Source organism: Pan paniscus, chromosome 5 (assembly GCF_029289425.2).
Source record: "Pan paniscus chromosome 5, NHGRI_mPanPan1-v2.0_pri, whole genome shotgun sequence".
Lineage (NCBI taxonomy): Eukaryota > Metazoa > Chordata > Mammalia > Primates > Hominidae > Pan > Pan paniscus.
In genome coordinates, this window is record NC_073254.2 from 170,870,000 (window position 1) to 170,895,280 (window position 25,281).

The following is a 25,281-nucleotide window of genomic DNA, read 5'->3' on the forward strand; positions in this document are numbered from 1 at the left end:
ACTGTAACACTCACTGCGAAGGTCTGCAGCTTCACTCCTGAAGTCAGTAAGACCACGAACCCACCAGAAGGAGGAAACTCTGGACACATCTGAACATCTGAAGGAACAAACTCTGGACACACCATCTTTAAGAACTTTAACACTCACCGCGAGGGTCCACAGCTTCATTCTTGAAGTCAGCGAGACCAAGAACCCACTGGAAGGAACCAATTCTGGACACATTTTGGTGACCATGAAGGGACCATTGACTATTGCCAAGCAGTGAGTACCATCGGACCCATTTTGCTTGCTATTCTGTCCTATTTTTCCTTAGCATTTGAGGGCTAAATATTGGGCACCTGTCGGCCAGTTAAAAGCAACTAGCGTGGCCACCAGACTAAAGACATGGATGTCAGGATTTCTGGGAAAGGGCTCTCTAACAAGCCCCCACTCTTTGGAGTTGGGAGCATTGGTTTGCCACTTTTCCTGTACTTCCGGGCTGAGCCGAGGGTTGACAGAGAGAAAAGCCATTCAGCTCCGAGGTCCTGAGAACAAGTTGGTTGACCCTGCAGCCATGAGCGGAACTCTCCAAGTCATGTTGCCCAAGCCAGACTCTCTCATTTATTCTATCTACCTTGACCCTTGCCTCCTGGGTCCTAATGCCTGCCAGACAAACTCCCTCTCACCTCTCTTCTCCGAGGCTAGTCCCGCTTCTAAAAACCACTCCCTGTCTCTGGTGCTTTTCTAGTTTCTCCTATAAGAATGATTTCTAGTACAAACTCCAGGACTCTGTTACCTTCTTTAGGCACCTGGGCTCACCAATCAGAAAAACATAATTTTTCCCAAAGCCCCATCGTAGGGGATACTATCTGGAATTTTAGGATACCTCCTCAGACAAGTGGGCCTAACAAAAGCTATTCCTGAAGCTAGGATACGGGGAGCCTCAGAAATTGTATCCTTCCTATTCATATAAGTGAGGACAAAAGGCATCACTCTTTCAACTCTGGAGATCACTTCCCTCCCTCAGAGCAAAAAATGCCTGCGCAGTCCAAATCAGGCTAAAAGACCCCATCACTTTTCCTTATCAAAGGCAGTATCCCTTAAGGCCTGAAGCTCATAAAGGATTACAGGATATTGTTAAACATTTAAAAGCTCAAGGCTTAGGAAATGCAGCAGTCCCTGCAACACCCCAATTCTAGGAGTACAAAAACCAAACGGTCAGTGGAGACTAGTGCAAGATCTTAGACTCATCAGTGAGGCAGTAATTCCTCTATATCCAGTTGTACCCAAACCCTATACCCTGCTCTCTCAAATACCAGAGGAAGCAGAATGGTTCACTGTTCTGGACCTCAAGGATGCCTTCTGTATTCCCCTGCACTCTGACTCCCAGTTTCTCTTTGCCTTTGAGGATCCCACAGACCACATGTCCCAACTTATGTGGACGGTCTTGCCCCAAGGTTTTAGGGATAGCCCTCATCTGTTTGGTCAGGCACTGGCCCAAGATCTAGGCCATGTCTCAAGTCCAGGCACTCTGTTCCTTCAGTATCTGGATGATTTACTTTTGGCTACCAGTTCAGAAGCCTCGTGCCAGCAGGCCACTGTAGATCTCTTGAACTTTCTAGCTAATCAAGGGTACAAGGTGTCTAGGTCAAAGGCCCAGCTTTGCCTACAACAGGTCAAATATCTAGGCCTAATCTTAGCCAGAGGGACCAGGGCCCTCAGCAAGGAACGAATACAGCCTATACTGGCTCATCCTCACCCTAAGACATTAAAACAGTTGTGGGGGTTCCTTAGAATTACTGGCTTTTGCTAACTATGGATCCCCGGATACAGTGAGATAGTCAGGCCCCTATATACTCTAATCAAGGAGACCCAGAGGGCAAATACTCATCTAGTAGAATGGGAACCAGGGGGAGAAACAGCCTTCAAAACCTTAAAAGGCCCTAGTACAAGCTCCAGCTTTAAGCCTTCCCACAGGACAAAACTTCTCTTTATATGTCACAGAAAGAGCAGGGATAGCTCTTGGAGTCCTTATTCAGACTCGTGGGACAACCCCACAACCAGTGGCATGCCTACGTAAGGAAATTGATGTAGTAGCAAAAGGCTGGCCTCACTGTTTAAGGGTAGTTGCAGCGGTGGCTGTCTTAGTGTCAGAGGCTATCAAAATAATACAAGGAAAGGATCTCACTGTCTGGACTACTCATGATGTAAATGGCATACTAGGTGCCAAAGGAAGTTTATGGTTATCAGACAACCGCCTACTTAGATACCAGGCACTACTCTTTGAGGGACTGGTGCTTCAAATACGTACGTGCATGGCCCTGAACCCTGCCACTTTTCTCCCAGAGGATGGGGAACCAATCATGCATGACTGCCAACAAATTATAGTCCAGACTTATGCTGCCCAAGATGGTCTCTTAGAGGTCCCCTTAGCTAATCCTGACCTTAACCTATATACCCATGGAAGTTCATTTGTGGAGAACGGGATATGAAGGGCAGGTTATGCCATAGTTAGTGATGTAGCTGTACTTGAAAGTAAGCCTCTTCCCTCAGGGACCAGCGCCCATTTAGCAGAACTAGTGGCACTTACCCAAGCCTTAGAACTGGGAAAGGGAAAAAGAATAAATGTGTATACAGATAGCAAGTATGCTTATCTAATCCTACATGCCCATGCTGCAATATGGGAAGAAAGGGAGCTTCTAACCTCTGGGGGACCCGCATTAAATACCACATGGAAATTATGGAGTTATTGCACACAGTGCAAAAACCCAAGGAGGTGGCAGTCTTACACTGCCAAAGCCATCAGAAAGGTGAAGGAGAAAAGGCAGAAGGAAACCACTGGGCAGATACTGAGGCCAAAATTGCTGCCAGGTGGAACCTCCCATTAGAAATACCTAAGGAAAGACCCTTGGTATGGAACAACCCCCTCCAGGAGATTAAGCCCCAGTATTCCCCAATTGAAACAGAATGGGGACTTTCACGGGGACATAGTTTTCTCCCCTCAGGGTGGTTAACGACAGAAGAAGGAAAGGTACTTATTCCCAAAGCCAGCCAGTGGAAAATACTTAAAACTCTCCACCAAACTGTTCATATGGGTATTGAAAACACTCATCAAATGGCCAAATCCCTATTTACAGGGCCAAATCTCCTCCAGACCATGTGACAGGTAGTCAAAGCCTGTGAGGTATGCCAAAGGAATAATCTCTTGGTCCATCGTAAGGCCCCTGTGGGGGGACAAAGAATAGGTCACTATCCCGGAGAGGACTGACAGTTAGACTTCACCCATATGCCTAAGTCAAAGGGATTTCAATACTTGTTGGTCTGTGTTGATATCTTTAAAAATTGGATAGAAGCTTTCCCCCGCAAGACAGAGAAGGCTCAGGAAGTGATTAAAGTTCTAATTCATGAAATAATTCCTAGATTTAGGCTTCCCCAAAGCTTACAGAGTGACAATGGTCTGACTTTTAAAGACATGATAACTCAGGGAGTTTCCAGGGCACTAGTGATACAACAGCATCTTCACTGCACCTGGAGGCCACAATCCTCAGGGAAGGTCAAGAAGGCAAATGAAACACTCAAGAGGCACTTAAGGAAACTAACACAAGAAACTCATCTCCCATGGCCTACTCTTTTGCCCATGGCCTTGTTGAGAATCCAAAATTCTCCTCACAAAATGGGGCTCAGTCCACATGAAATGCTGTAGGGATGACCTTTTCTCACAAATGACCTCCTACTTGATCAGGAAATGGCCAACTTGGTCAAAGATACAATTTATTTGGCAAAATATCAACAAAACCTTAAAAACCTACCTGAAGGATGTCACAGAGAAAAGGGAACAGAGTTGTTTCAACTAGGAGATCTAGTGTTGGTCAAATCTCACCCCTCTACCTCCCCATCTATGAACTCTTTGTGGGAAGGACCATACTCGGTAATCCTCTCTAACCCCACTGCAGTTAAGGTGGCAGGAGTGGAATCTTGGATTCACCACACCCGAGTTACATTTTGGACATCCCCTGAGGAACCTGCAGGACTGTCAGCTCAGGAGTCCCAAGATAAGCCAGACCAGCCTCGATACACCTGCGAACCATTGGAGGACTTGCATCTCCTATTTCGGAAGGAAACATCCCAGACTAAAAAGGCTCCTACCGCTGATCCTGAAGAAAAATCCCTTTCTCCTTAAAAAAGATAAGTGAAAACCTACATAATCTTTAACACCTCTCCTTGCCCCTTTAATGGAATCCTTTTACTATTTCATCATATTATTAAGCAGCATACTAACCATACTCTTTGCGATAGGACTGTATACTGTAGCTCCTGCTGGGAGAAAAATCCTAATCACATCAACCTTCTATCTTCCTTCCTTCTGACAGCAATTTACTCCTGCCTTTAACTCAGACTGGATAAAATGAGCTCGTCTTCCAGAGCACCCTCTTTACCTTCCTATTTACTCTTTGCCTATCTATCCCTCCTGCTTCCTTGGATAACTCATACAATTGCCCCTCCCCTTCCACTAGCTCCTAATTACCTCTACAAGTCTCTCAACTTAACCTACTCTCTGTTAAACCAGTCCAATCCTTCCCTGGCAAATGACTGTTGGCTTTGTATCTCTCTATCAACCTCTGCTTACACTGCCACTCCCATTCCTGCAAAAAACTGGGTCTTTACCAAATTAACCTACCACCCTCGTTATGAAGGAAAAGACCCTTTCTGACTTTTAAATATGCAATCATTAGCCAACTTCCCCATCTCTGATAGGAACAAGAATACCCTAACAGGATGTGCAATCCAACTTTTATGTTCTTACGTTTCCAACCTCACCTATTACACAAGCAATGAAAAGCCCATACACGGCCCTGTAACTACAAATACTATCTTAACTTTCCAAGCCCCTTTATGCATCCAACGCAACCTGTTATCAGGCCTGCCCCTGGGGCACTTACTACCCCATCAGTGTAATTACACGCTACAACTTCAAGCCCCAACTGATCATAGTAACTTCTGAGTCACCCAAACAGCTCCATTTAGATGGCTTGTCTGCTTCTTGGGGCCCCCAAAAATCATCACCTCCTCCCTGCTTAACAAACAGTCCAGGGTTTGTAATGGCAAACATACTCCCTGCATGACCATTCACCCCTGCACCCCCTGCAGCAGCGCCCCCACCACTAGTGAATGCCTTCTCATCCCCTCTTTCAATCACTCTCTCGAATGGTTCCTAGTAGATATAAAATGTTTTTTTCTCCAATGGGAAAATAGAACACAGGGAGCCACTCAGTTTGCTCCCAACACCCCTTTCCAGCCGCTCACTGGAGCTACCTTGGAAAGTACTCTAGGAGTATGGGAAAATGAAAACAACAAATTCACACACCTTTTTAACATACACAACCAGTTCTGTCTACCCAGCCAAGGTATACTCTTCTTATGTGGAATGTCGACCTATATCTGCCTCCCCACTAACTGGACAAGCACCTGCACCTTAGTCTTTCTAAGTCCCAACATTAATATTGCCCCGGGAAGTCAGACCTTATCAGTACCCCTCAAAACTCAAGTCCGCCAGCGCAAAGCCATACAACTAATACCCCTACTTATAGGGTCAGGAATGGCTACTGCTACAGGAACTGGAATAGCCAGTTTATCTACTTCATTATCCTACTACCACACATTCTCAAAGGATTTCTCAGACAGTTTGCAAGAAATCACGAAATCTATCCTTACTCTACAATCCCAAATAGACTCTTTGGCAGCAGTGACTCTCCAAAACCGCTGAGGCCTAGACCTCCTCACGGCTGAGAAAGGAGGAGTCTGCACCTTCTTAGGGGACGAGTGTTGTTTTTACACTAACCAGTCAGGGATAGTACGAAATGCCGCCCGGCATTTACAGGAAAAGGCTTCTGAAATCAGATGCCTTTCAAACTCTTATGCCAACCTCCTGAGTTGGGCAACATGGCTTCTTCCCTTTCTAGGTCCCGTGGCAGCCATCTTGCTGTTACTCGCCTTTGGGCCCTGTATTTTTAACCTTCTTGTCAAATTTGTTTCCTCTAGAATCAAGGCCATCAAGCTACAGATGGTCTTACAAATGGAACTCCGAATGAGTTCAACTAACAACTTCTACCGAGGACCCCTGGACCGACCCACTGGCCCTTCCACTGGCCTAAAGAGTTCCCCTCTGGAGGACACAACTGCAGGGCCCCTTCTTCACCCCTATCCAGCAGGAAGTAGCTAGAGCAGTCATCGGCCAAATTCCAAACAGCAGTTGGGGTGTCCTGTTTAGAGGGGGAATTGAGAGGTGAAGCCAGCTGGGCTTCTGGGTTGGGTGGGGACTTAGAGAACTTTTCTGTCTAGCTAAAGGATTGTAAATGCACCAATCAGTGCTCTGTGTCTAGCTAAAGGTTTGTAAATGCACCAATCAGCACTCTATAAAAATGGACCAATCAGCACTCTGTAAAATGGACCAATCAGCTCTCTGCAAAATGGATCAATCAGTAGGATGCAGGTGGGGCCAAATAAGGGAATAAAAGCAGGCCACCTGAACCACCAGCAGCAACCCACTTGGGTCCCCTCCACACAGTGGAAGCTTTGTTCTTTTGCTCTTCACAATAAATCTTGCTGCTGCTCACTCTTTGGGTCCGCACTGCCTTTATCAGCTGTAACACTCACCACGAAGGTCTGCAGCTTCACTCGTGAAGCCAATGAGACCACAAACTCACCGGGAGGAATGAACAACTCTGGATGCGCTGCCTTTATGAGGTGTAACACTCACTGCGAAGGTCTGCAGCTTCACTCCTGAAGCCAGCGAGACCACGAACCCACCGGGAGGAACGAACAACTCCGGACGCGCCGCCTTTATGAACTGTAACACTCACTGCGAAGGTCTGCAGCTTCACTCCTGAAATCAGCGAGACCACGAACCCACCAGAAGGAAGAAACTCTGGACACATCTGAACATCTGAAGGAACAAACTCCGGACACACCATCTTTAAGAACTATAACACTCACCTCGAGGGTCCACAGCTTCATTCTTGAAGTCAGTGAGACCAAGAACCCACTGGAAGGAACCAATTCCGGACACAAAATGTCTCCATGCATGCCTCACCTGCAGTACCATACGCTGGTTGATATTAATAATGAGACAGATTTTGCAGAGCATTGTTGGTGCGTATGCTACCCATACTCCTATGGACCAGGCTTGCACCTTCCAGGGCCATGCTTTCCAGCCTAAACAATCACAGACCAGGCCCAGACTGCACTCCCTGGGAGCTTCGGAAAAAGCTGCATCAAACCAGAGCTTCTCCCCAAGCCCAGCAAACCACTCATGGCTCAGGTAGTCCTTCCTGGGAGACCAAAGTGTTGGAAATAAATGCTTATTCCCCGATGTTGCAGAGAAGAATCCGCAATTAGACAAAATGTTTCCTCAACAGGAAACTCTTTTTACTCTTTGCAGAAAGGGTGGTGCCTGTCAGCAATCCTGCCAGGAGTACCCACAAAGTAAAAAAGATACTGGAATATTTTTGCCTTACACATGAGGTCCCTATTGCTGTGTCCTGACTCCATTGGCTGGAGCCAGACCTCACAATCTAAACTAAAACCGGATTGGCTAACAGTTCAAAACTTTTTAAAATAGGTAAAGGCAGTGAGGAACAAAGGAAAAAAAGGAAGTTGCTTATGAAAGGACTTAGAAAAGTAGTAATATTCCCAAATAAGGGAGGAGGGTAGGCTGCAAGCTGGGACACGCCTGGGCATGTCCAGCACGAATATTCTGACTAAGGTACAAGGACATAGAATGTACTACATGCCTGTGAGCATGTTTAACAGATACTGAAGTCAGAGTATGCTTATTCTGTTACCTTTGCTACATAAGGCTTAACAGAGAGTTATTACTATAAAATAAGAAACTTAAAGTTAGTTTTGAGAAAAGATATCAATAACATTTATGATTTAAAGGGATTTGAAGAGGAACTTTTGCTTTCTACACAAAGCCTCCTCATTCATTGAAGAGGAAAACTCTTGGTGGGGACAAGAGTGAATTTACTTTAAATACCAATCCACTGACTAATCCCAAGTCTGGGAATGCCTCCAAAATGTTGAGTTGATGTATTATTATTTATGTAGAAACACCCATTTACTGTAAGTTTCCTTCAAAACAACCCTCATTGCTGTTGCAGAAATCGTAGGCTGTGACGCTGGTAGCCACCTACACATTCCTTCTAGAGCATGTATATTTTTCCCCAAGATATAAGCCCTGGGTCTAGGGGGTTGCGGTGCAGAGATCTACCTATCTTGTAGCCGCCCAAGACCACGTTTCTGTTTGTAAATTTCCCTAATAAATCACCCAGAACCACACATTGGATTTCTCTGCCTCCTTTGGTTTCCAGGCTCCTTCTGCATTTGGGGGTTGCTGTGTAAATACAGCCCTTTCATGGAACAAACTCCCATAGAAGTGCAAACTATGTTGACCCTTGTTTTATCCAAGTGTCCTGTCTACATTTGTAGCCTTCCAGTATTTGCTGGGTCTGTCTCTTTGGCATTTTGGGAGCCACATAAACCACCAGGCTTCACACTGTTTCCCCGGGTTGCTGCTCCTCTGACCATCGTTCCTGGCTAGTCTCCCTCCTGACCCACCTTCTCACTGCTGCTGTTCTTCCCACATCTTCTGTCTGCGTGCTCTGGATCACTTTAAGTTCCATGTTGAACTCCTCTACATTCCCTATATTTTAATGGAAGCAGTTCCCTCAATTGTTTTTTTTTTTTTTTTTTTTTTTTTTTTTTGAGATGGAGTTTCGCTGTCGCCAGGCTGGAATTCAGTGGTGTGATCTCGGCTGATTGCAACCTCCAACTCCCTGGTTCAAGCAATTCTCCTGCCTCAGCCTCCCGAGTAGCTGGGATTACAGGCTCGTGCCACCACGCCCAGCTAATTTTTGTATTTTTAGTAGAGACGAGGTTTCACCACGTTGGCCAGGATGATCTCACTCTGACCTTGTGATCCGCCCACCTCGGCCTCCCAAAGTACTGGGGTTACAGGCGTGAGCCACCGCGCCTGGCCAATTCATTTCTTTTTTAAACTAACACTTAGCTCTTCCTTAAGGATGTTTCTCCTGGGGATCTCTTAAAGGAAGGCTATTCATTCTCCCACAATCCAACACCTCAAGTTCGAGAGGTGGAGTCAGTGCTTCATGGATCCATGCTGTGGCTGGAGACCATTCCTTCTCTGCCCTCATGAATGAATGAACTATTGCATGGTGGCTATTTGGAATGCAAATTTTTTTCTTTTTTTTTAGATGGAGTTTCGCTTTTGTTGTCCAGGCTGGAGTGCAATGGCGCAATCTCGACTCACTGCAACCTCTGTCTCCCAGGTTCAAGTGATTCTCCTGCCTCAGTCTCCCCAGTAGCTGGGATTACAGCCAGATGCCACGACGCCCAGCTAATTTTTGAATTGTTAGTAGAGACGGTGTTCCACCATGTTGGTCAGGCTGGTTTCTAACTTCTGACCTCAGGTGATTCGCCTTCCTCAGCCTCCCAAAGTGCTGGGATTACAGGCATGAGCCACCGTGCCCAGCCTGGAATGCAAATCTTTGTGTCACTTGACTCCTATCATCCATTGACCTTCTTACCAATTGGCCTCATTCAGTGAAGGTGAACCCACAGCTCAGAATCAGTCTCCTTATCATCCTATACTCTCCACCCCTATATACTACCACCACCTTGAAAATATCTAGAAAATCCCTATTTGATGGATATTTCGATGGATGACCTTCCCAACATCCAGCCCCTTATTTTCTTGACTTGCTCATGGCCAGTGACCTTCACCTGCATTCACTTTAACCACTGTACACAACAGAGTGCTTTGTTGTAAATGATAGTAATTGACTCTAGCAAACTTAGATCACCAGTTTGAGCTGTTTCTTCACCTCCTTCTTGACTTTTAAGATGGTGGTAAAACGCACATAAAATTTACCATCTTAACCATTTTTAAATATACAGTTCAGTGGCATTAAGTACATTCACAAAGGTGACACGAACTCCAGAGAATACGCTGCTTGCAGCTTTGATGATTGTATCAACGGTGGTAAGTCTTCCCATGTCTGCAGGAGCAGCTGCAGCTAATTATACTTACTGGGCCTATGTGCCTTTCCTGCCCTTAATTCGGGCAGTTACATGGGTGGATAATTCTATTGAAGTACATGTTAATAATAGTGCATGGGTACCTGGCCCCACGGATGATCGATGTCCTGCCCAACCCGAGGAAGAAGGAATGATGATGATTATTTCCACTGGGTATTGTTATCCTACTATTTGCCTGGGGAGGGCACCAGGATGCTTAATGCCTACAACCCAAAATTGGTTGGTAGAAGTACCTACTGTCAGTGCCACCAGTGGATTTACTTATCACAGGGTAAGTGGAATGTCACTCAGGCCACAGGTAAATTATTTGCAGGACCCTTCTTATCAAAGATGATTAAAATCTAGGCCTAAGGGGAAGCCTTGCCCCAAAGAAATTCCCAAAGGATCAAAAGGCCCAGAAGTTTTAGTTTGAGAAGAATGTGTGGCTGATAGGACGGCGATATTACAAAACAATGAATTCGGAACCATTATAGATTGGGCACCTCGAGGTCAATTCTACTGCAATTGCACAGGACAAACTCAATCATGTCCCAGTGCACATGTGAGTCCAACTGTGGACAGTGACTTAAAAGAAGGTTTAGATAAAAATAAGTATAAAAGGTTAGAGTCTCTCTACCCTTGGGAATGGGGTGAAAAGGGAATCTCATCACCTCGACCAAAGTTAGTTAGTCCTGTTACTGGTCCTAAGCGTCCGGAACTTTGGAAGCTTACTGTGGCCTCACACCACATTAGAATTTGGTCTGGAAATCAAGCTATAAAAACAAGAGACGGTAAGCCATCTTATACTATCGACCTAAATTCCAGTCTGACAATTCCTTTGCAAATTTGTGTAAAGCCCCCTTATATGCTAGTTGTAGGAAAAATAGTTATTAACCCAGATTCCCAAACTATAACCTGTGAAAACTGTAGATTGTTTACTTGCATTGATTCAACTTTTAATTGGCAGCACTGTATTCTACCAGTGAGAGCAAGAGAGGCCATGTGGATCCCTGTGTCCATGGACCAAATGTAGGAGGCTTCGCCATCCGTCCATATTTTAACTGACGTATTAAAAGGAGTTCTAAATAGATCCAAAAGATTCATTTTTACTTTGATTGCGGTGATTACGGGATTAAGTGCAGTCACAGTTACGGCCGCTGTGGCAGGAGTTGCATTGCACTCTTCTGTTCAGACGGTACACTTTGTTAACAATTGGCAAAAAAAATTCTACGAGATTGTGGAATTCACAATCTGGTATTGATCAAAAATTGGCAAATTAGATTAATGATCTTAGACAAAATGTCATTTGCATGGGAGATAGGCTCGTGAGCTTGGAACATCGTTTTCAGTTACAGTGTCACTGGAATACGTCAGATTTTTGTATTACACCCCAAGCCTATAATGAGTCTGAGCCTCACTGGGACATGGTTAGATGCCATCTACAAGGAAGAGAAGATAATCTTACTTCAGACATTTCAAAATTGAAAGAACAAATTTTTGAGGCATCAAAAGCCCATTTAAATTTGGTGCCAGGAACGGAGGCAATTGCGGAAGCTACTGATGGCCTTGCAAATCTTGACCCGGTCACTTGGGTTAAAACCATCAGAAGTTCCACTACTGTAAATTTCATATTAAACCTTGTGTGCCTGTTCTGGCTGTTGTTAGTCTGCAGGTGTACCCAGCAGCTCCGAAGAGACAGCGACCATCAAGAACGGGCCATGATGACGATGGCAGTTTTGTCAAAAACAAAAGGGAGAATGTGGGGAAAAGAAAGAGAGATCAGATTGTTACTGTGTCTATGCAGAAAAGGAAGACATAAGAAACTCCATTTTGATCTGTACTAAGAAATATTGTTCTGCTTTGAGATGCTGTTAATCTGTAACTTTAGCCCCAACCATGTGCTCGCAGAAACGTGCTGTATCAAATCAAGGTTTAATGGATTTAGGGCTGTGCAGGCTGTGCCTTGTTAACAATGTGTTTGCAGGCAGCATGCCTGGTAAAAGTCATCGCCATTCTCCATTCTCTATTAACCAGGGACACAATGCACTGCGGAAAGGCGCAGGGACCTCTGCCCAAGAAAGCTTGGGTATTGTCCAAGGTTTCCCCCCACTGAGACAGCCTGAGATATGGCCTCATGGGAAAGGAAAGACCTTACATCCCCCAGCCCGACACCCATGAAGGGTCTGTGCTGAGGAGTAGTGAAAGAGGGAGGCCTCTTTGCGGTTGAGGTAAGGGGAAGGTTTCTGTCTCCTGCACGTCCCTGGGAATGAAATGTCTCAGGGTAAAGCTGATCATGAGATAGGAGAAAACCACCCTGTGGCTGGAGGCGAGATATGCTGGCAGCAATACTGCTCTGTTACTCTTTGCTACACTGAGATGTTTGTGTAAAGGGAAACATACATCTAGCCTACATGCACATCCAGGCACAGTACTTTTCCTTGGACTTATTCATGATACAGATTCCTTTGCTCACATGTTTCCCTGCTGACCTTCTCCCCACCATCACCCTGTTGCCCTGCCACACTCCCCTCACCAAGATAGTAAAAATAGTGATCAATAAATACTGAGGGAACTCAGAGACTAGCACCGGTGCAGGGCCTCACATGTTGAGCGCCGGTCTCCTGGGCCCACTGTTCTTTCTCTGTACTTTGTCTCTGTGTCTTATTTCTTTTCTCAGTCTCTCGTGTCCACCTGACGAGAAATACCCACAGGTGTGGAGGGGCAGGCCCCCTTCACATGTTGGTCAGGCTGGTCTCGAACTCCCGACCTCAGGTGATCTCCCCACCTTGGCCTCCCAAAGTGTTGGGATTACAGGTGTGAGCCATCGCACCCGGCCCACTTTCTAATTTTTTCTCCTACTGTTTTTCCCTCCGTAGTCTCTTTTGTGGCATTGTCTTCCTCTGCTTCTTTCTTGTTTGTGTTTTTTGGTGCTATTGTAGGTCCTCCTGTCTTCTATACACTCTCTCGGTGATCTTACCCATAACCATGGTTATCAAATCTGTATCTCCATTTTTGAACTTTCTCCTGAGCTATACATCCATGGATCCAACATCCTACTCCACATCTCCACTCTGATATCCCATAGGCATGCCAATCTTGACAGGGCTAAGCCTGTTGCTTCTCTCCTCTGGTCTTCCTCTAGGAATAGCACCACCTATACTTCCAGCCAGAAAGTGGGGCTTCATCCTTGACAAGTTCCTTCCATATACCCTCTAAATCAATCAAATCCTAAAGGCTACCAACGGTTCTTCTTACTTATCTCATGAATCCATCCACTTTTCACCAATCCATTGGTCAAGGATATACTCAGGAACTTCTCGTTTCTTCTCCTGTTACTGAAACAGTCTTCGGATTTGTCTGCTGCCTTCACTTTCTATTATCTACGCTGTCGCTGCTGTGATCCTTCTACAACACACATCTGAGATTGCCACTCTCCTAATTCTAAATCCTTCAGTTGTTTTCCACTGCTTTCAAAATGCAATGCAATGGGCTGGGCGCAGAGGCTCACCCCTGTAATCCCAACACTTTGGGAGGAGGCCGAGGAGGGCAAATCACCTGAGGTCAGGAGTTCGAGAGCAGCTTGGCCAAGATGGCGAAACCCCGTCTCTGCCAAAAACACAAAATTAGCCAGGCATGGTGATTGCCTGTAATCCCTGCTACTTGGGAGGCTGAGGCAGGAGAATTGCTTGAACCTGGGAGTGGAGGCTGCAGTGAGACAAGATTGCGCCACTGCACTCCAGCCTGGGCAACAAAGCTAGATTCCATCTCAAAAAAAAAAAAATGCAATGCAATGGTTTCGTGACCTGCCACAACGTGGCCCTGCCTAGCTCTTCTTACTTGCCATTGCTCCTCATTTTCCCCTGCCCTCCCCACTCGACTGAACAGCTCTCAGTATCTCAAATTCATCATGCTCTCTTCTACTCCAGACTTTTGCTCATGTTGTTCCCTCATTTCCAACATTCCCACTTTTCCAACACTGACCTTCCCTTAGCTCATTTCCTTCCCTTAGCTGACCTTCCCTTAGCTCAACTGCTAAGGTCTTGCCTCCAGCTGCCACCTCTTTCACTTTCTTCAGGAAGCCTTTTTTTTTTTTTTTTTTTTTTTTTTTTTTGAGACAGGGTCTCACTCTGTTGCCCAGGTTGGAGTGCAGTGACACGCTCACAGCTCATTGCAGCCTCAATCTCCCAGCTCTGCCAGTAAACAGATGGGCCTCTCTGGACCCCAGTTTCCAAAGGTTGAAGATCAAGACAATAGCTCTCAATTCCCTACTTTTGTTAGGATTGTATGAGGGGGTCCTTCCAGCACTGTCCCAGTATGGTGCTCGGCTAATGGAAAACCAATCTCTGTAACTTGGACTAGTTTTATTCCCACCTTATCTGGGAATTATAAGAGTATAAAGGTATAAGTTTGTAAAAATATAAAGTTAACAATCTGACCCTCACTTGGGAATCATAAAATTACAATCTGATATCCACTTTACTTGGAAATTATGGTCAGCCCTCTGTATCCTCAATCAACCTGGGACTGAAAGTATTTGAAAAAATTACAATAACAAAAAATAACAATAAAAAATCATAGAAATAAAAAAGTACAGTGTAATATCTATTTACATAGCATTTACATTGTATTAGGTATTATAAGTACAGCAGGTCCTGGAATAACACCATTTCATCATTTTGCTCAGTGGTTTTCTTATAATGATGAGAAAAAAATAGATTTCTGGCTGAGTCCACTGTCACGTTTTATCCATGTCTGTGTGGATTTTCTCTGTCTTCTGGTGTCCTGTCACATCCCAAAGCCGTGCAGTGCACTTTAGGTAAATTGGTGCATCTACACGATCCGAGTGTGAGTGTGGGTGTGTGTGAGCACACTCTGTGAGGTGCCCTGAGTTGGAATAAGCTGGTAAAAATGATCTCACTTTTATTAATCTTTATTTTTCTCTAAGCGAGAGGGATAGGGGGTGTTTAAAAAAAACTTTTTCTTTGAGACAGAGCTGTGCTCTGTCGCCCAGGCTAGAGTACAGTGACATGATCTCGGCTCACTGCAACCTCTGGCTCCTGGGTTCAAGCGATTCTCCTGCCTCAGCCTCCCGAGTAGCTGAGAATACAGGCACGTGGCACCATACCCAGCCAATTTTCTGTATTTTTAGTGGAGATGGGGTTTCGCCATGTTGGCCAAGCTGGTCTTGAACTTCTGGCCTCAAGTGATCTGCCCACCTCAGCCTCCCAAAGTGTTGGGATTATAGGCGTGAGCTAAAAATCTTCCTTAAATATATGCATGGCTCACACTTATTTCAATGTTTAATATTAGAAGTGTTTTGGTCTTTATTTCGAAGTTTAGGGGCGATTTTGTGACCACAGATATGTTGTAGGAACTTCACTCATATCAATTAGCCTGTGGTCAAACTGTTTTCCTTACAGTCATTTGGCTTAAAGTTTCAGTTTCCAAGAACCCCTCCATGATGTTAGGTGAGGACTTAGGGAATGTGGAGATGACCTAAAGTTTATGATGGGAAGATGTGTGTAGGTGATATGCAAACACTATTTTTTTTTTTTTTTTTTACCAAGGACTTGAGCATTTGTGGACGTGGGTCCCCTGGAGGGGCCCTGGAACCAATCAGGACTATAAAATCCTTTTAAGGTTTTAAGAAGAGCATTGTTATCTCTGTGGTACTGACGAAGCCCCGCAAGCTCACCGAGATTAAGTGCCCCTGCCTAAGGTTACAAAGCCTCTTATCCTCAGGCCACCTCCAGTACAGCAAATCCAAGCCCTCCCGTCTAAACTTGGCGCCCTGAGTACCAAGGGTCACCTCGGCCTTTCAGGCTGAAGGGAGGGAGGCTGAGTCTCAGGGAAGAGTCTGAGTCCCACTCCGCACCCCACCCTCTGTCTGGTACAGCTTACCAAACGAAAGTGCCCAAAGCCGTGACATCCCGGCCGGCGGCTCGCAGGCCCCCGCCCTCCGCACGTCACGGCCGCCGGGTGCAGTGCCCCCTAGGGGCCCCTGGGACGAGGAGGAAGCGCCAGGTCCTTCCCGCCGCCGCCGCCGCCGCCGCCTGCTCCCCTGGCACGCGCCCCGCCGCCCTCGGCAGCCGCAGCTCCGTGTCCCCTGAGAACCAGCCGTCCCGCGCCATGGGCACGCGTCTGCCGCTCGTCCTGCGCCAGCTCCGCCGCCCGCCCCAGCCCCCGGGCCCGCCGCGCCGCCTCCGTGTGCCCTGTCGCGCTAGCAGCGGCGGCGGCGGAGGCGGCGGCGGTGGCCGGGAGGGCCTGCTTGGACAGCGGCGGCCGCAGGATGGCCAGGCCCGGAGCAGCTGCAGCCCCGGCGGCCGAACGCCCGCGGCGCGGGACTCCATCGTCAGGTGAGTGTCGGGTCTGGCCCTGGCCCAGGTCTCCAGCGGCTGCGGCCCCGACCCAGGGGCGGAGCGCCCGGGACCGCCGTGGGGAGCGGGGCGCGGGGCTGCGAGTGTTTGGTGCCAACTCGTTAGGGGTGCCGGGCGGTGTGTCGGGAAACGCGGGCTTGGGGACTGCGGCCGGGCGCGCTGGCGGAGAACGGGGGATCCACTACCCGACCGGGCCCGCAGCGCAGGTGGGCGTGAGCATCCCCAATGGGCGCCTAGCGGCACGGACCGCACGCCCGGCTCCACGTGCGCAGCCGGCCGCCGGCTCTGATGCAATCGCGCCGGGCGCGACCCAGACGGTAAAGGGGCGGTGCGGCTGGGGCGGAAACCAGGGGAGGGGGCGAGGAGCAGGAGGAGGGCGGGGCTGCGGCTCGGCGCGCCGGCTGGCCCGGGGTTCGGGGCGGGCATGCGGAGCTCGGGAGAGGCGGGCTCGGGCCCAGCGCCGCCCGCGCGAAGCTCTCTGGTGTTGTGTGCCCTTCTCCGCGCGCCGCCCCTCCTGCTGGGCTGGGGTCTCTGGCTGACGTCCGCTTTTCCCGGAACGGCAAAGGTGGAGCCGGGCTCCCGGGACAGCCGCCGGGGGGAATCCGAGAGGTCTCAGCGCTGGTTTCCAGCTCCGCCGCGCAGCGCCCACGGAGTCCCCGCGCAGCTGGGTTTGCAGGGTTCTCTGCGGGCCCAGAGCGAACTGGGAGCCCCGGGCCCGGCCTTTCCCGTCCCGGTCCCCGCCCCTGAGCCCCAGCCTTCCCCGCCCTCGCCCAGCGGGGCGCACGGGTCTGGGGCCTTGCAGGGCGAGCCCTTCGGGACAACCTGGAGGTGGCGAGAAAGCCCCTTCCGCCTCCCTCGGAACTGGGATTAGGAACGAGTTCCAGGATGCGGTTTCCCCGGCCAGCGGACCACCTCCTCCATTCACATCCTCTTCCCTTTCCTTCTAGCCTTTTCTTAGTCACTGCCTGCTTGCCTTTCTCTCTGCCTTTCCTTCCTCCCTCTGCTCTCCCATTTTCCTCCCCACTCCTTCTCCCCTGTCTCAGTAAAATACGTTTCCTAGGCTCTTTATTATGTGGCGGATGATTTTAAGGGGCCATTTATTTCGTTTGCCTTGTTCTCTGTCTTCTTTTTCTTTTAGAAATGGAGTCTCTCTTTGTTGCTCAGGCTGGAGTTCAGTGGTGCCATCTCGGCTCACTGCAGCCTCCGCCTCCTGGGCTCAAGCGATCCTCCCGCCTTAGCCTCCAAAGTAACTGGGACCACAGGTGTGCGCTACCATGCCCGGATTATTTTATTTTGTTTTCGTAGAGACCGGGCCCCACTCTGTTACCAGGCTGGTCTGGAACTCCTGGGCGCAAGCCATCATCCCTGCCCCCAAAAGGGCTGGGATTAATTACACGTCAGGTCATTAGGTTTTAACCTGCACGTTGCTGAGACTCATCTTACCGGTTAGAGTCTGAAGCCAGGATAGGCGGCAAAAAAAAAAAAAAAAAAAAACCCTCCCGTCATGCTGTTTTATTTTCTAGGTAAACTGATTATTACCTGAAACTTCCTTCTTTGCTCATTTCTTGTCTGTCTCACCCACCTGGAATATGAGCTTCATGAGACAGCTGTCTCTTCGGTGCTATATCCTAGGTCCTGGAGAGAGTGCCCAGCATGTAATAAGCACTTGTGAAATGGTTACAGAAGGAATGCGTCAAGATTTGGGGTCATCTGTGGGTTTTATTCATATTCTTTTTTTTTTTTTTTTTTTTGAGATGGAGTCTTGCTCTGTCAGGCTGGAGTGCAATGGCACGATCTTGGCTCACTGCAACCTCTGCCTCCCAGGTTCAGGCGATTCCCCTGCCTCAGCCTCCCGAGTAGCTGGGATTATAGGAGCACGCCACCACGCCCGGCTAATTTTTGTATTTTGAGTAAAGACAGGATGTCTCACCATGTTGGCCAGGCTGGTCTTGAACTCCTGACCTCAGGTGATCCGACTGCCTTGGCCTCCCAAAGTGTTGGGATTACAGGCGTGACCCACCGCGCCTGGGCTATTCATGCATACTTTTAGGTTTAAAGCCATGACTGCCTTAGAGATGAGTAAAGAGGTTAGTAGGGGGCATTAGGGCCTGCACTGGGTTCTCCAAACTCAATTCCTTCAGGAAAATGGGAGGAGTAACAGTACTTACCTCAAGGGGTTATGGAAACAATTATGTGAGAGAACACATGCAAAATACATAGCCCAGGACTGTCACATACAAGACAAGTCCCTCAACAAATGGTGGCTATTAATTTTTTTTTTTTTTTTTTGAGACGGAATCTCACTCTGTCGCCCAGGTTGGAGTGCAGTGGCGCGATCTCGGCTCACTGCAACCTCCGCCTCCCGGGTTCAAGCGATTCCCCTGCCTCAGCCTCCTGAGTAGCTGGGATTACAGGCTCGCACTACCACGCCTGGCTTATTTTGTGTTTTTAGTAGAGATGGGGTTTCACCATGTTGGCCAGGCTGGTCTCAAACTCCGGACCTCGTGATCTGCCTGCCTCGGCCTCCCAAAGTGCTGGGATTACAGGTGTGAGCCACCATGCCCAGCAATATTTTTAACAATTCACTAAGCCAGGGGTCCACAGACGTTTTATATATAATGGGCCAGATAGTAAATATTTTAGGTTTAGTGATCCTAGAGGCAAATCAAAATTATTAGTAGGTACATTTATAACAAGAGAAAAGACAAATTTAGGCCAGGCACCATGGTTCATGCCTGTAATCCCAGCACTTTGAGAGGCCAAAGTGGGATGATCACATTCCCAGGAGTTCAAGACCAGCCTGGGCAACATAGTGAGACACCCATCTCTGTAAAAAATGTTAAAAAATTAACTGGGCATGGCGCGTGCCTGTAGTCCCAGCTACTCAGAAGGCTGAGGCAGGAGGATCACTTGAGCCCAGGAGGTCAAGGCTACAGTGAGTGGAGATTGCGCTACTGCACTGCAGCCTGGGCAATGGAGTGAGACCTTACTTTTTATTTTTGCAATTAAGTATTTTTAATTAAGGTATGTACATTTTTTAGACAATGCTTTTGCACACTTAATAGATGGCAGTATAGGGTAACCATAACTTTTATTTTTATTTTCTATTTTACTTTAAGTTCTGGGAAACGTGCTGAACGTGCAGGTTTGTTACATAGGTATACATGCGCCATGGTGGTTTGCTGCACCCATCAACCCGTCATCTAGGTTTTAAGCCCCACATGCATTAGGTATTTGTCCTAATGCTCTCTCTCCTCTTGCCCTCCCACCCCCTGACAGACCCTGGTGTGTGATGTTCCCCTCCCTGGGTCCATGTGTTCTTATTGTTCAACTCCCGCTTATGAGTGAGAACATGAGGTGTTTGGTTTCTGTTCCTGTGTTGGTTTGCTGAGGATGATGGTTTCCAGCTTCTTCCATGTCCCTGCAGAGGACATGAACTCATCCTTTCTTATGGCTGCAATTTTATTTTTGTAGAGATGAAGTCTCACTATGTTGGCCAGGCTGGTCTCAAACTCCTGGGTTCAAGTGATCCTGCTGCCTCAGCCTCCCAAAGTGCTGAGATTGCAGGCATGAGCCACCACGCCTGGCTATATTGTGCCTTTCAATTGAGTTATGTGCATGGTTTACTGAAACTCTCTAGCCCTGAATTGATTCTCCGAGGATTGGAGCAAAGTGGGTGGGGGTGTGCGTCAGCTAGAAGTCACCTGGAATAGACATCCAGGAGCGGAAGTGTATTAGGTCAGAAAAATTAAAGAATGAGCTCCCTCAAAAGCATAGTGACCTGTTGTTCCTGGTGATGGGACTAGATGACCATAATCCCTCAGCCTCCCAAGTAGCTGGGATTACAGGCAGGCACCACCACACCCAGCTAATTTTTGTATTTTTAGTAGAGACGGGGTTTCACCATGTTGGCCAGGCTAGTCTTGAACTCCTGACCTCAAATGATCCACCTGCTTTGGCCTCCCAAAGTGTTGGGATTACAGGCATGAGCCACTGCCCCTGGCCAGTAGTAATATATTCTGTATAATAGTCACAGTAATGGTGAAAATAACAAAGCTGCTGCTGATGGCTTAGTTCTGAGTTTTAGCTACACATGGCAACCTAGCTAGAGAGCTCACATTCCTTCCCACTGTCCTCAACCAAAGTGGAAGCTCACAAGGCCATTTCTCTGCCCCAAGAACATGAAAATCTCTGATTAGAAACATTTATGCTACTTTTTGGATTTATTGAGCCTAATGACTCCTTTTTCTTTCTTGCTTTGTCACTGTAGGAATGAGTAACCCCAAAAAATGAAACATTACACATATAACAAGTTGTAGGGAGCATGAACCTATTTTGTTTTATTAGCTTGGGTGGTAATAGCATTGAACTCCTTTACACACCTGTACAGGCACCCCTAAGATATTGTGGGTTCAGTTGCAGACCACTGCAATAAGGGGAATATCGCAGTAAAACGAGTCACACAAATTTTGTAGTTTCCCAGTGCATATAAAAGTTATGTTTAGACAATACTGTAGCCTATTAAGTATGCACTAGCGTTTTGTCTAAAAAAAAAACCCATATATAAGGCCGGGCGTGGTAGCTCATGACTGTAATCCCAGCATTTTGGGAGGCTGAAGCGGGTGGATCACGAGGTCAGGAGTTCGAGACCAGCCTGGCCAACATAGTAAAACCCCGTCTCTACTAAAAATACAAAAATTAGCCAGGCATGGTGGTGTGTGCCTGTAGTCCTGGCTACTTGGGAGGCTGAGGCAGGAGAATCGCTTTAACCTGGGAGGTGGAGGTTGTGGGGAGGCGGAGGTTGTGGTGAGCCACTGCACTCAAGCCTGGGAAATGGAGCGAGACTCCCGTCTCAAAACAAAACAAAACAAAAAAACCCCAAAAAATATATAAAATATATATATAAAATATATATTATATATAATATATAAAATATATATTATATATAATATATAAAATATATATTATATATAATATATAAAATATATATTATATATAATATATAAAATATATATTATATATAATATATAAAATATATATTATATATAATATATAAAATATATACTATATATTATATATAAAATATATACTATATATTATATATAAAATATATACTATATATATTATATAAAATATATACTATATATAATATATAAAATATATATTATATATAATATATAAAATATATATTATATATAATATATAAAATATTATATATAAAATATATAATATATTATATATAAAATATATAATATATTATATATAAAATATATAATATATTATATATAAAATATATAATATATTATATAAAATATATAATATATTATATATAAAATATATAATATATTATATATAAAATATATAATATATAATATATGTAAAATATATATAATATATAAAATATATAATACGTATATAAAATATAATATATATTATATATTATATAAAATATATATAAAATATATATATTATATAAAATATATAATATATATTATATAAAATATATATAAAATATATATATTATATAAAATATATAATATATATTATATAAAATATATATAAAATATATATTATATAAAATATATAATATATATTATATAAAATATATATAAAATATATATATTATATAAAATATATAATATATATTATATATAATATATATTATATATTATATATAATATATAATATATAATATATAATATATATAATATATAATATATAATATATAATATATAATATATATTATATATAATATATAATATATTATATATTATATATTATATATAAAATATATAATATATATAAAATATCTAATATAAAATATATATAAAAAATATATTATATATAAAATATATATAATATGTATATATACCTTAATTTTAAAATACTTTATTACCAAGACATGCCAGTGATCTGGTGGAGGATTGTGCCTAGATGTTGATGGTTATTGACTGATCAGGGTGATGGCTAAAGATTAGGGTGGCTGTGGCAGTTTTTTAAAGTAAGACAGTGAGGTTTGCTGTATTGATGGAACTCTTCCTTTCCTGGAAGATTTCTCCGTAGCAGTGCTACAGAGAAAATGGTAACATTTTACCCACAGTAGTAGGACTTCTTTCAAAATGGGCGTCAATCCTCTCAAACCCTGCAACTGCTTTACCAAGTACTTGATATCAACTACTGTAATTTTTTTTTTTTTTTTTTGAGATGGAGTCTTGCTCTGTCGCCCAGGCCGGACTGCAGTGCTGCGATCTTGGCTCACTGGAACCTCCGCCTCTCAGGTTCAAGTGATTCTCCTGCCTCAGCCTCCTGAGTAGCTGGGACTACAGGCGCCTGCCACCACGCCTGGCTAATCTTTTTGTATTTTTAGTAGAGATGGGGTTTCACCATATTGGCCAGGCTGGTCTCGAACTCCTGACCTCGTGATCCGCCCGCTTCGGCCTCCCAAACTGCTGGGATTACAGGTGTGAGCCACCGCGCCTGCCTAACTACTGTAATCTTATAAATCCCTTGTTGTCATTTTATTTTATTTTATTTTATTTTATTTATTTTATTTTAATTTAATTTTATTTTATTTTATATTTTGAGACAGTCTCACTCTTTCACCCAGGCTGGAGTGCAGTGGCGCGATCTCTGCTCACTGCAACCTCTGCCTCCCGGGTTCAATAAATTCTCCTGCTTCAGCCTCCCGAGTAGCTGGTATTATAGGTGTGCACCACCATGCCGTGCTAATTTTTTTATTTTTAGTAGAGACAGGGTTTCACTATGTTGGCCAGGCTGGTCTCCAACTCCTGACCTCGTGATCCGCCTGCCTCGGCCTCCCAAAGTGCTGGGATTACAGGTGTGAGCCACTGCGCCCAGCCTAATAAGGCTGTTTTCTTATCATTTGTGTATCCACGGGAGTAGCACTTTTAAATTTCTTCAATAGCTTTTCCTTTGCATTCACAGCTTGGCTATCTGTTTGGCTCAAGAGGCCTAGCTTTTGACCTGTCTTGGCTTTCAACACACCCTCCTCACTAAGTTTAATTATTTCTCGGTTTTTATTTAAAGTGAGAGACCTGCAACTCTTCACTTGAACACTTAGAGGCCACTGTAGTTACTAATTGTCCTAATTTCAATATTGTTGTTTCTCAGGGAATAGGGAAGCCAGAGGAGAGGGAGAGAGAAGGGGGAACAGCCAGTCCAGTGAAGCAGTGAGAACACACACCATCATGAACCATCATGGCCACGGTTTGGCCAACACAATTACAACAGTAACATCAAAGATCGTCAATCACACATCACCAGAACAAACATACTAAAAATGAAAAAGTTTGAAATATTGTAAGAATTATCAAAATGTGACACAAATTGAGCAGATGCCATTGGAAAAATGACTCCCATAGACTTAAAACACAGGTTGCCACAAACTTTCAATTTGTAGAAAAACACAGTATCTGTAAATTGCAGTAAAGCAAAGCACAAAAAATGATGTGTGCCTGTATTTTTTTTTCTATCCACATCCACCCCCCAACTTTTTTTTTTTTTTTTTTTGGTAGAGACCAGGTCTTGCTATCTTGCCCAGGCTGGCCTTGAACTCCTGAGCTCAAGTGATCCTCTCACCTCAGCCTCCCAAAGTGCTGGGATTACAGGCATGAGCCACTGCGCCCAGCCCCCATCCCCAACTATTTTAAAAGTCTAATTACTTTTTGACGATTGCCGACTTACCTATAGAAGTGTTCCTTTCAGCCCGGTGAGGTGGCTCACCCCTGTAATTCCAGCACTTTGGGAGGCCGAGGTGGGTGGATCACGAGGTCAAGAGATTGAGACCACCCTGGCCAACTTGGTGAAATCCTGTCTCTACTAAAAATACAAAAATTAGTGGGACGTGGTGGCATGCACCAGTAGTCCCAGCTACTCAGGAGACTGAGGCAGGAGAATCGCTTGAACCTGGGAGATGGAGGTTGCAGTGAGCCGAGATCGTGCCACTGCCCTCCAGCCTGGCAACAAAGTGAGACTCCGTCTCAAAAAAATAAAAAGAAGTGTTCCTTTCATCAACTATGAATGGATCAAGACTATGAATGTTTCTGAGAAAATTATTGCTGTTAGTATGAATGTTTTTAGTGTTTAAGGGTAGCTTTGGGGCACAGAAAAAAACAAACGTACATTTATAAGAAAAAGGGGAAAGAGCCACTGTAGTATACCTGTTTTACAGATGAGGAAACTGAGACTCTTAGAGACTTGTCCACGCTAGTAAATGAAATGCCCAGTACCAATCCTGGGCCGTATTTCCACTTAGTGTCTCAGAACTACCTGGACTCTGTTAAAAATGCGCATTTCTGGGCTCCACTGAGACACGCTGAATCAGACTTTCTAGGGTGAAACGCTGGAACTGTTATTTTTTTTGAGACAGAGTCTCGCTCTGTCACCCAGCTGGAGTGCAGTGGCATGATTTTGGCTCACTGCAGCCTCTGCCTCCTGGGTTCAAGTGATTCTCCTGCCTCAGCCTCCTAAGTAGCTCTGGGATTACAGGTGTGCACCACCATGCCTGGCTAATTTTTGTATTTTTACTAGAGATGGGGTTTCACCATGTTGGCCAGGATGGTCTCGAACTCCTGACCTCAAGTGATCCATTTCACCTTGGCCTCCCAAAGTGCTGGGATTACAGGTGTGAACCACTGCACCTGGCCTGGAACCTTTACTTTTACCAAACTCTCCAGTGATCCTTATACCATGAACCGCTTGGGTCCCACACTCCGGTGCTTTCCTGGACCCAGACAAAAATAAGAACCCAGCATAGCCAAATTAACAGTCATGACAGGCTGGAAAGAGTGCGGTATATGGGCCTCAGTCA

At 45.4% G+C, this 25,281-nt stretch overlaps 1 protein-coding gene across 8 annotated transcripts in view; it reads left to right on the top strand.

Annotated features, from left to right (window-relative positions):
• The first annotated feature begins 13,747 nt into the window (after positions 1-13,747).
• The window catches only part of MTHFD1L (methylenetetrahydrofolate dehydrogenase (NADP+ dependent) 1 like), a 241,744-nt gene continuing 230,210 nt past the window's right edge, over positions 13,748-25,281 (top strand). The window contains exon 1 of one of the 8 annotated variants that reach the window (XM_063605033.1): positions 13,748-16,430. In XM_063605033.1, coding sequence (XP_063461103.1) covers positions 16,204-16,430 — 227 coding nt within the window. In that variant the 5' untranslated portion in view covers positions 13,748-16,203. Of the gene's footprint in view, positions 16,431-16,857; positions 17,714-25,281 lie in introns of those variants that run through there. The other 7 variants (XR_010112318.1, XM_034963089.3, XM_034963087.3 and 4 more) reach the window with 7 other exon arrangements.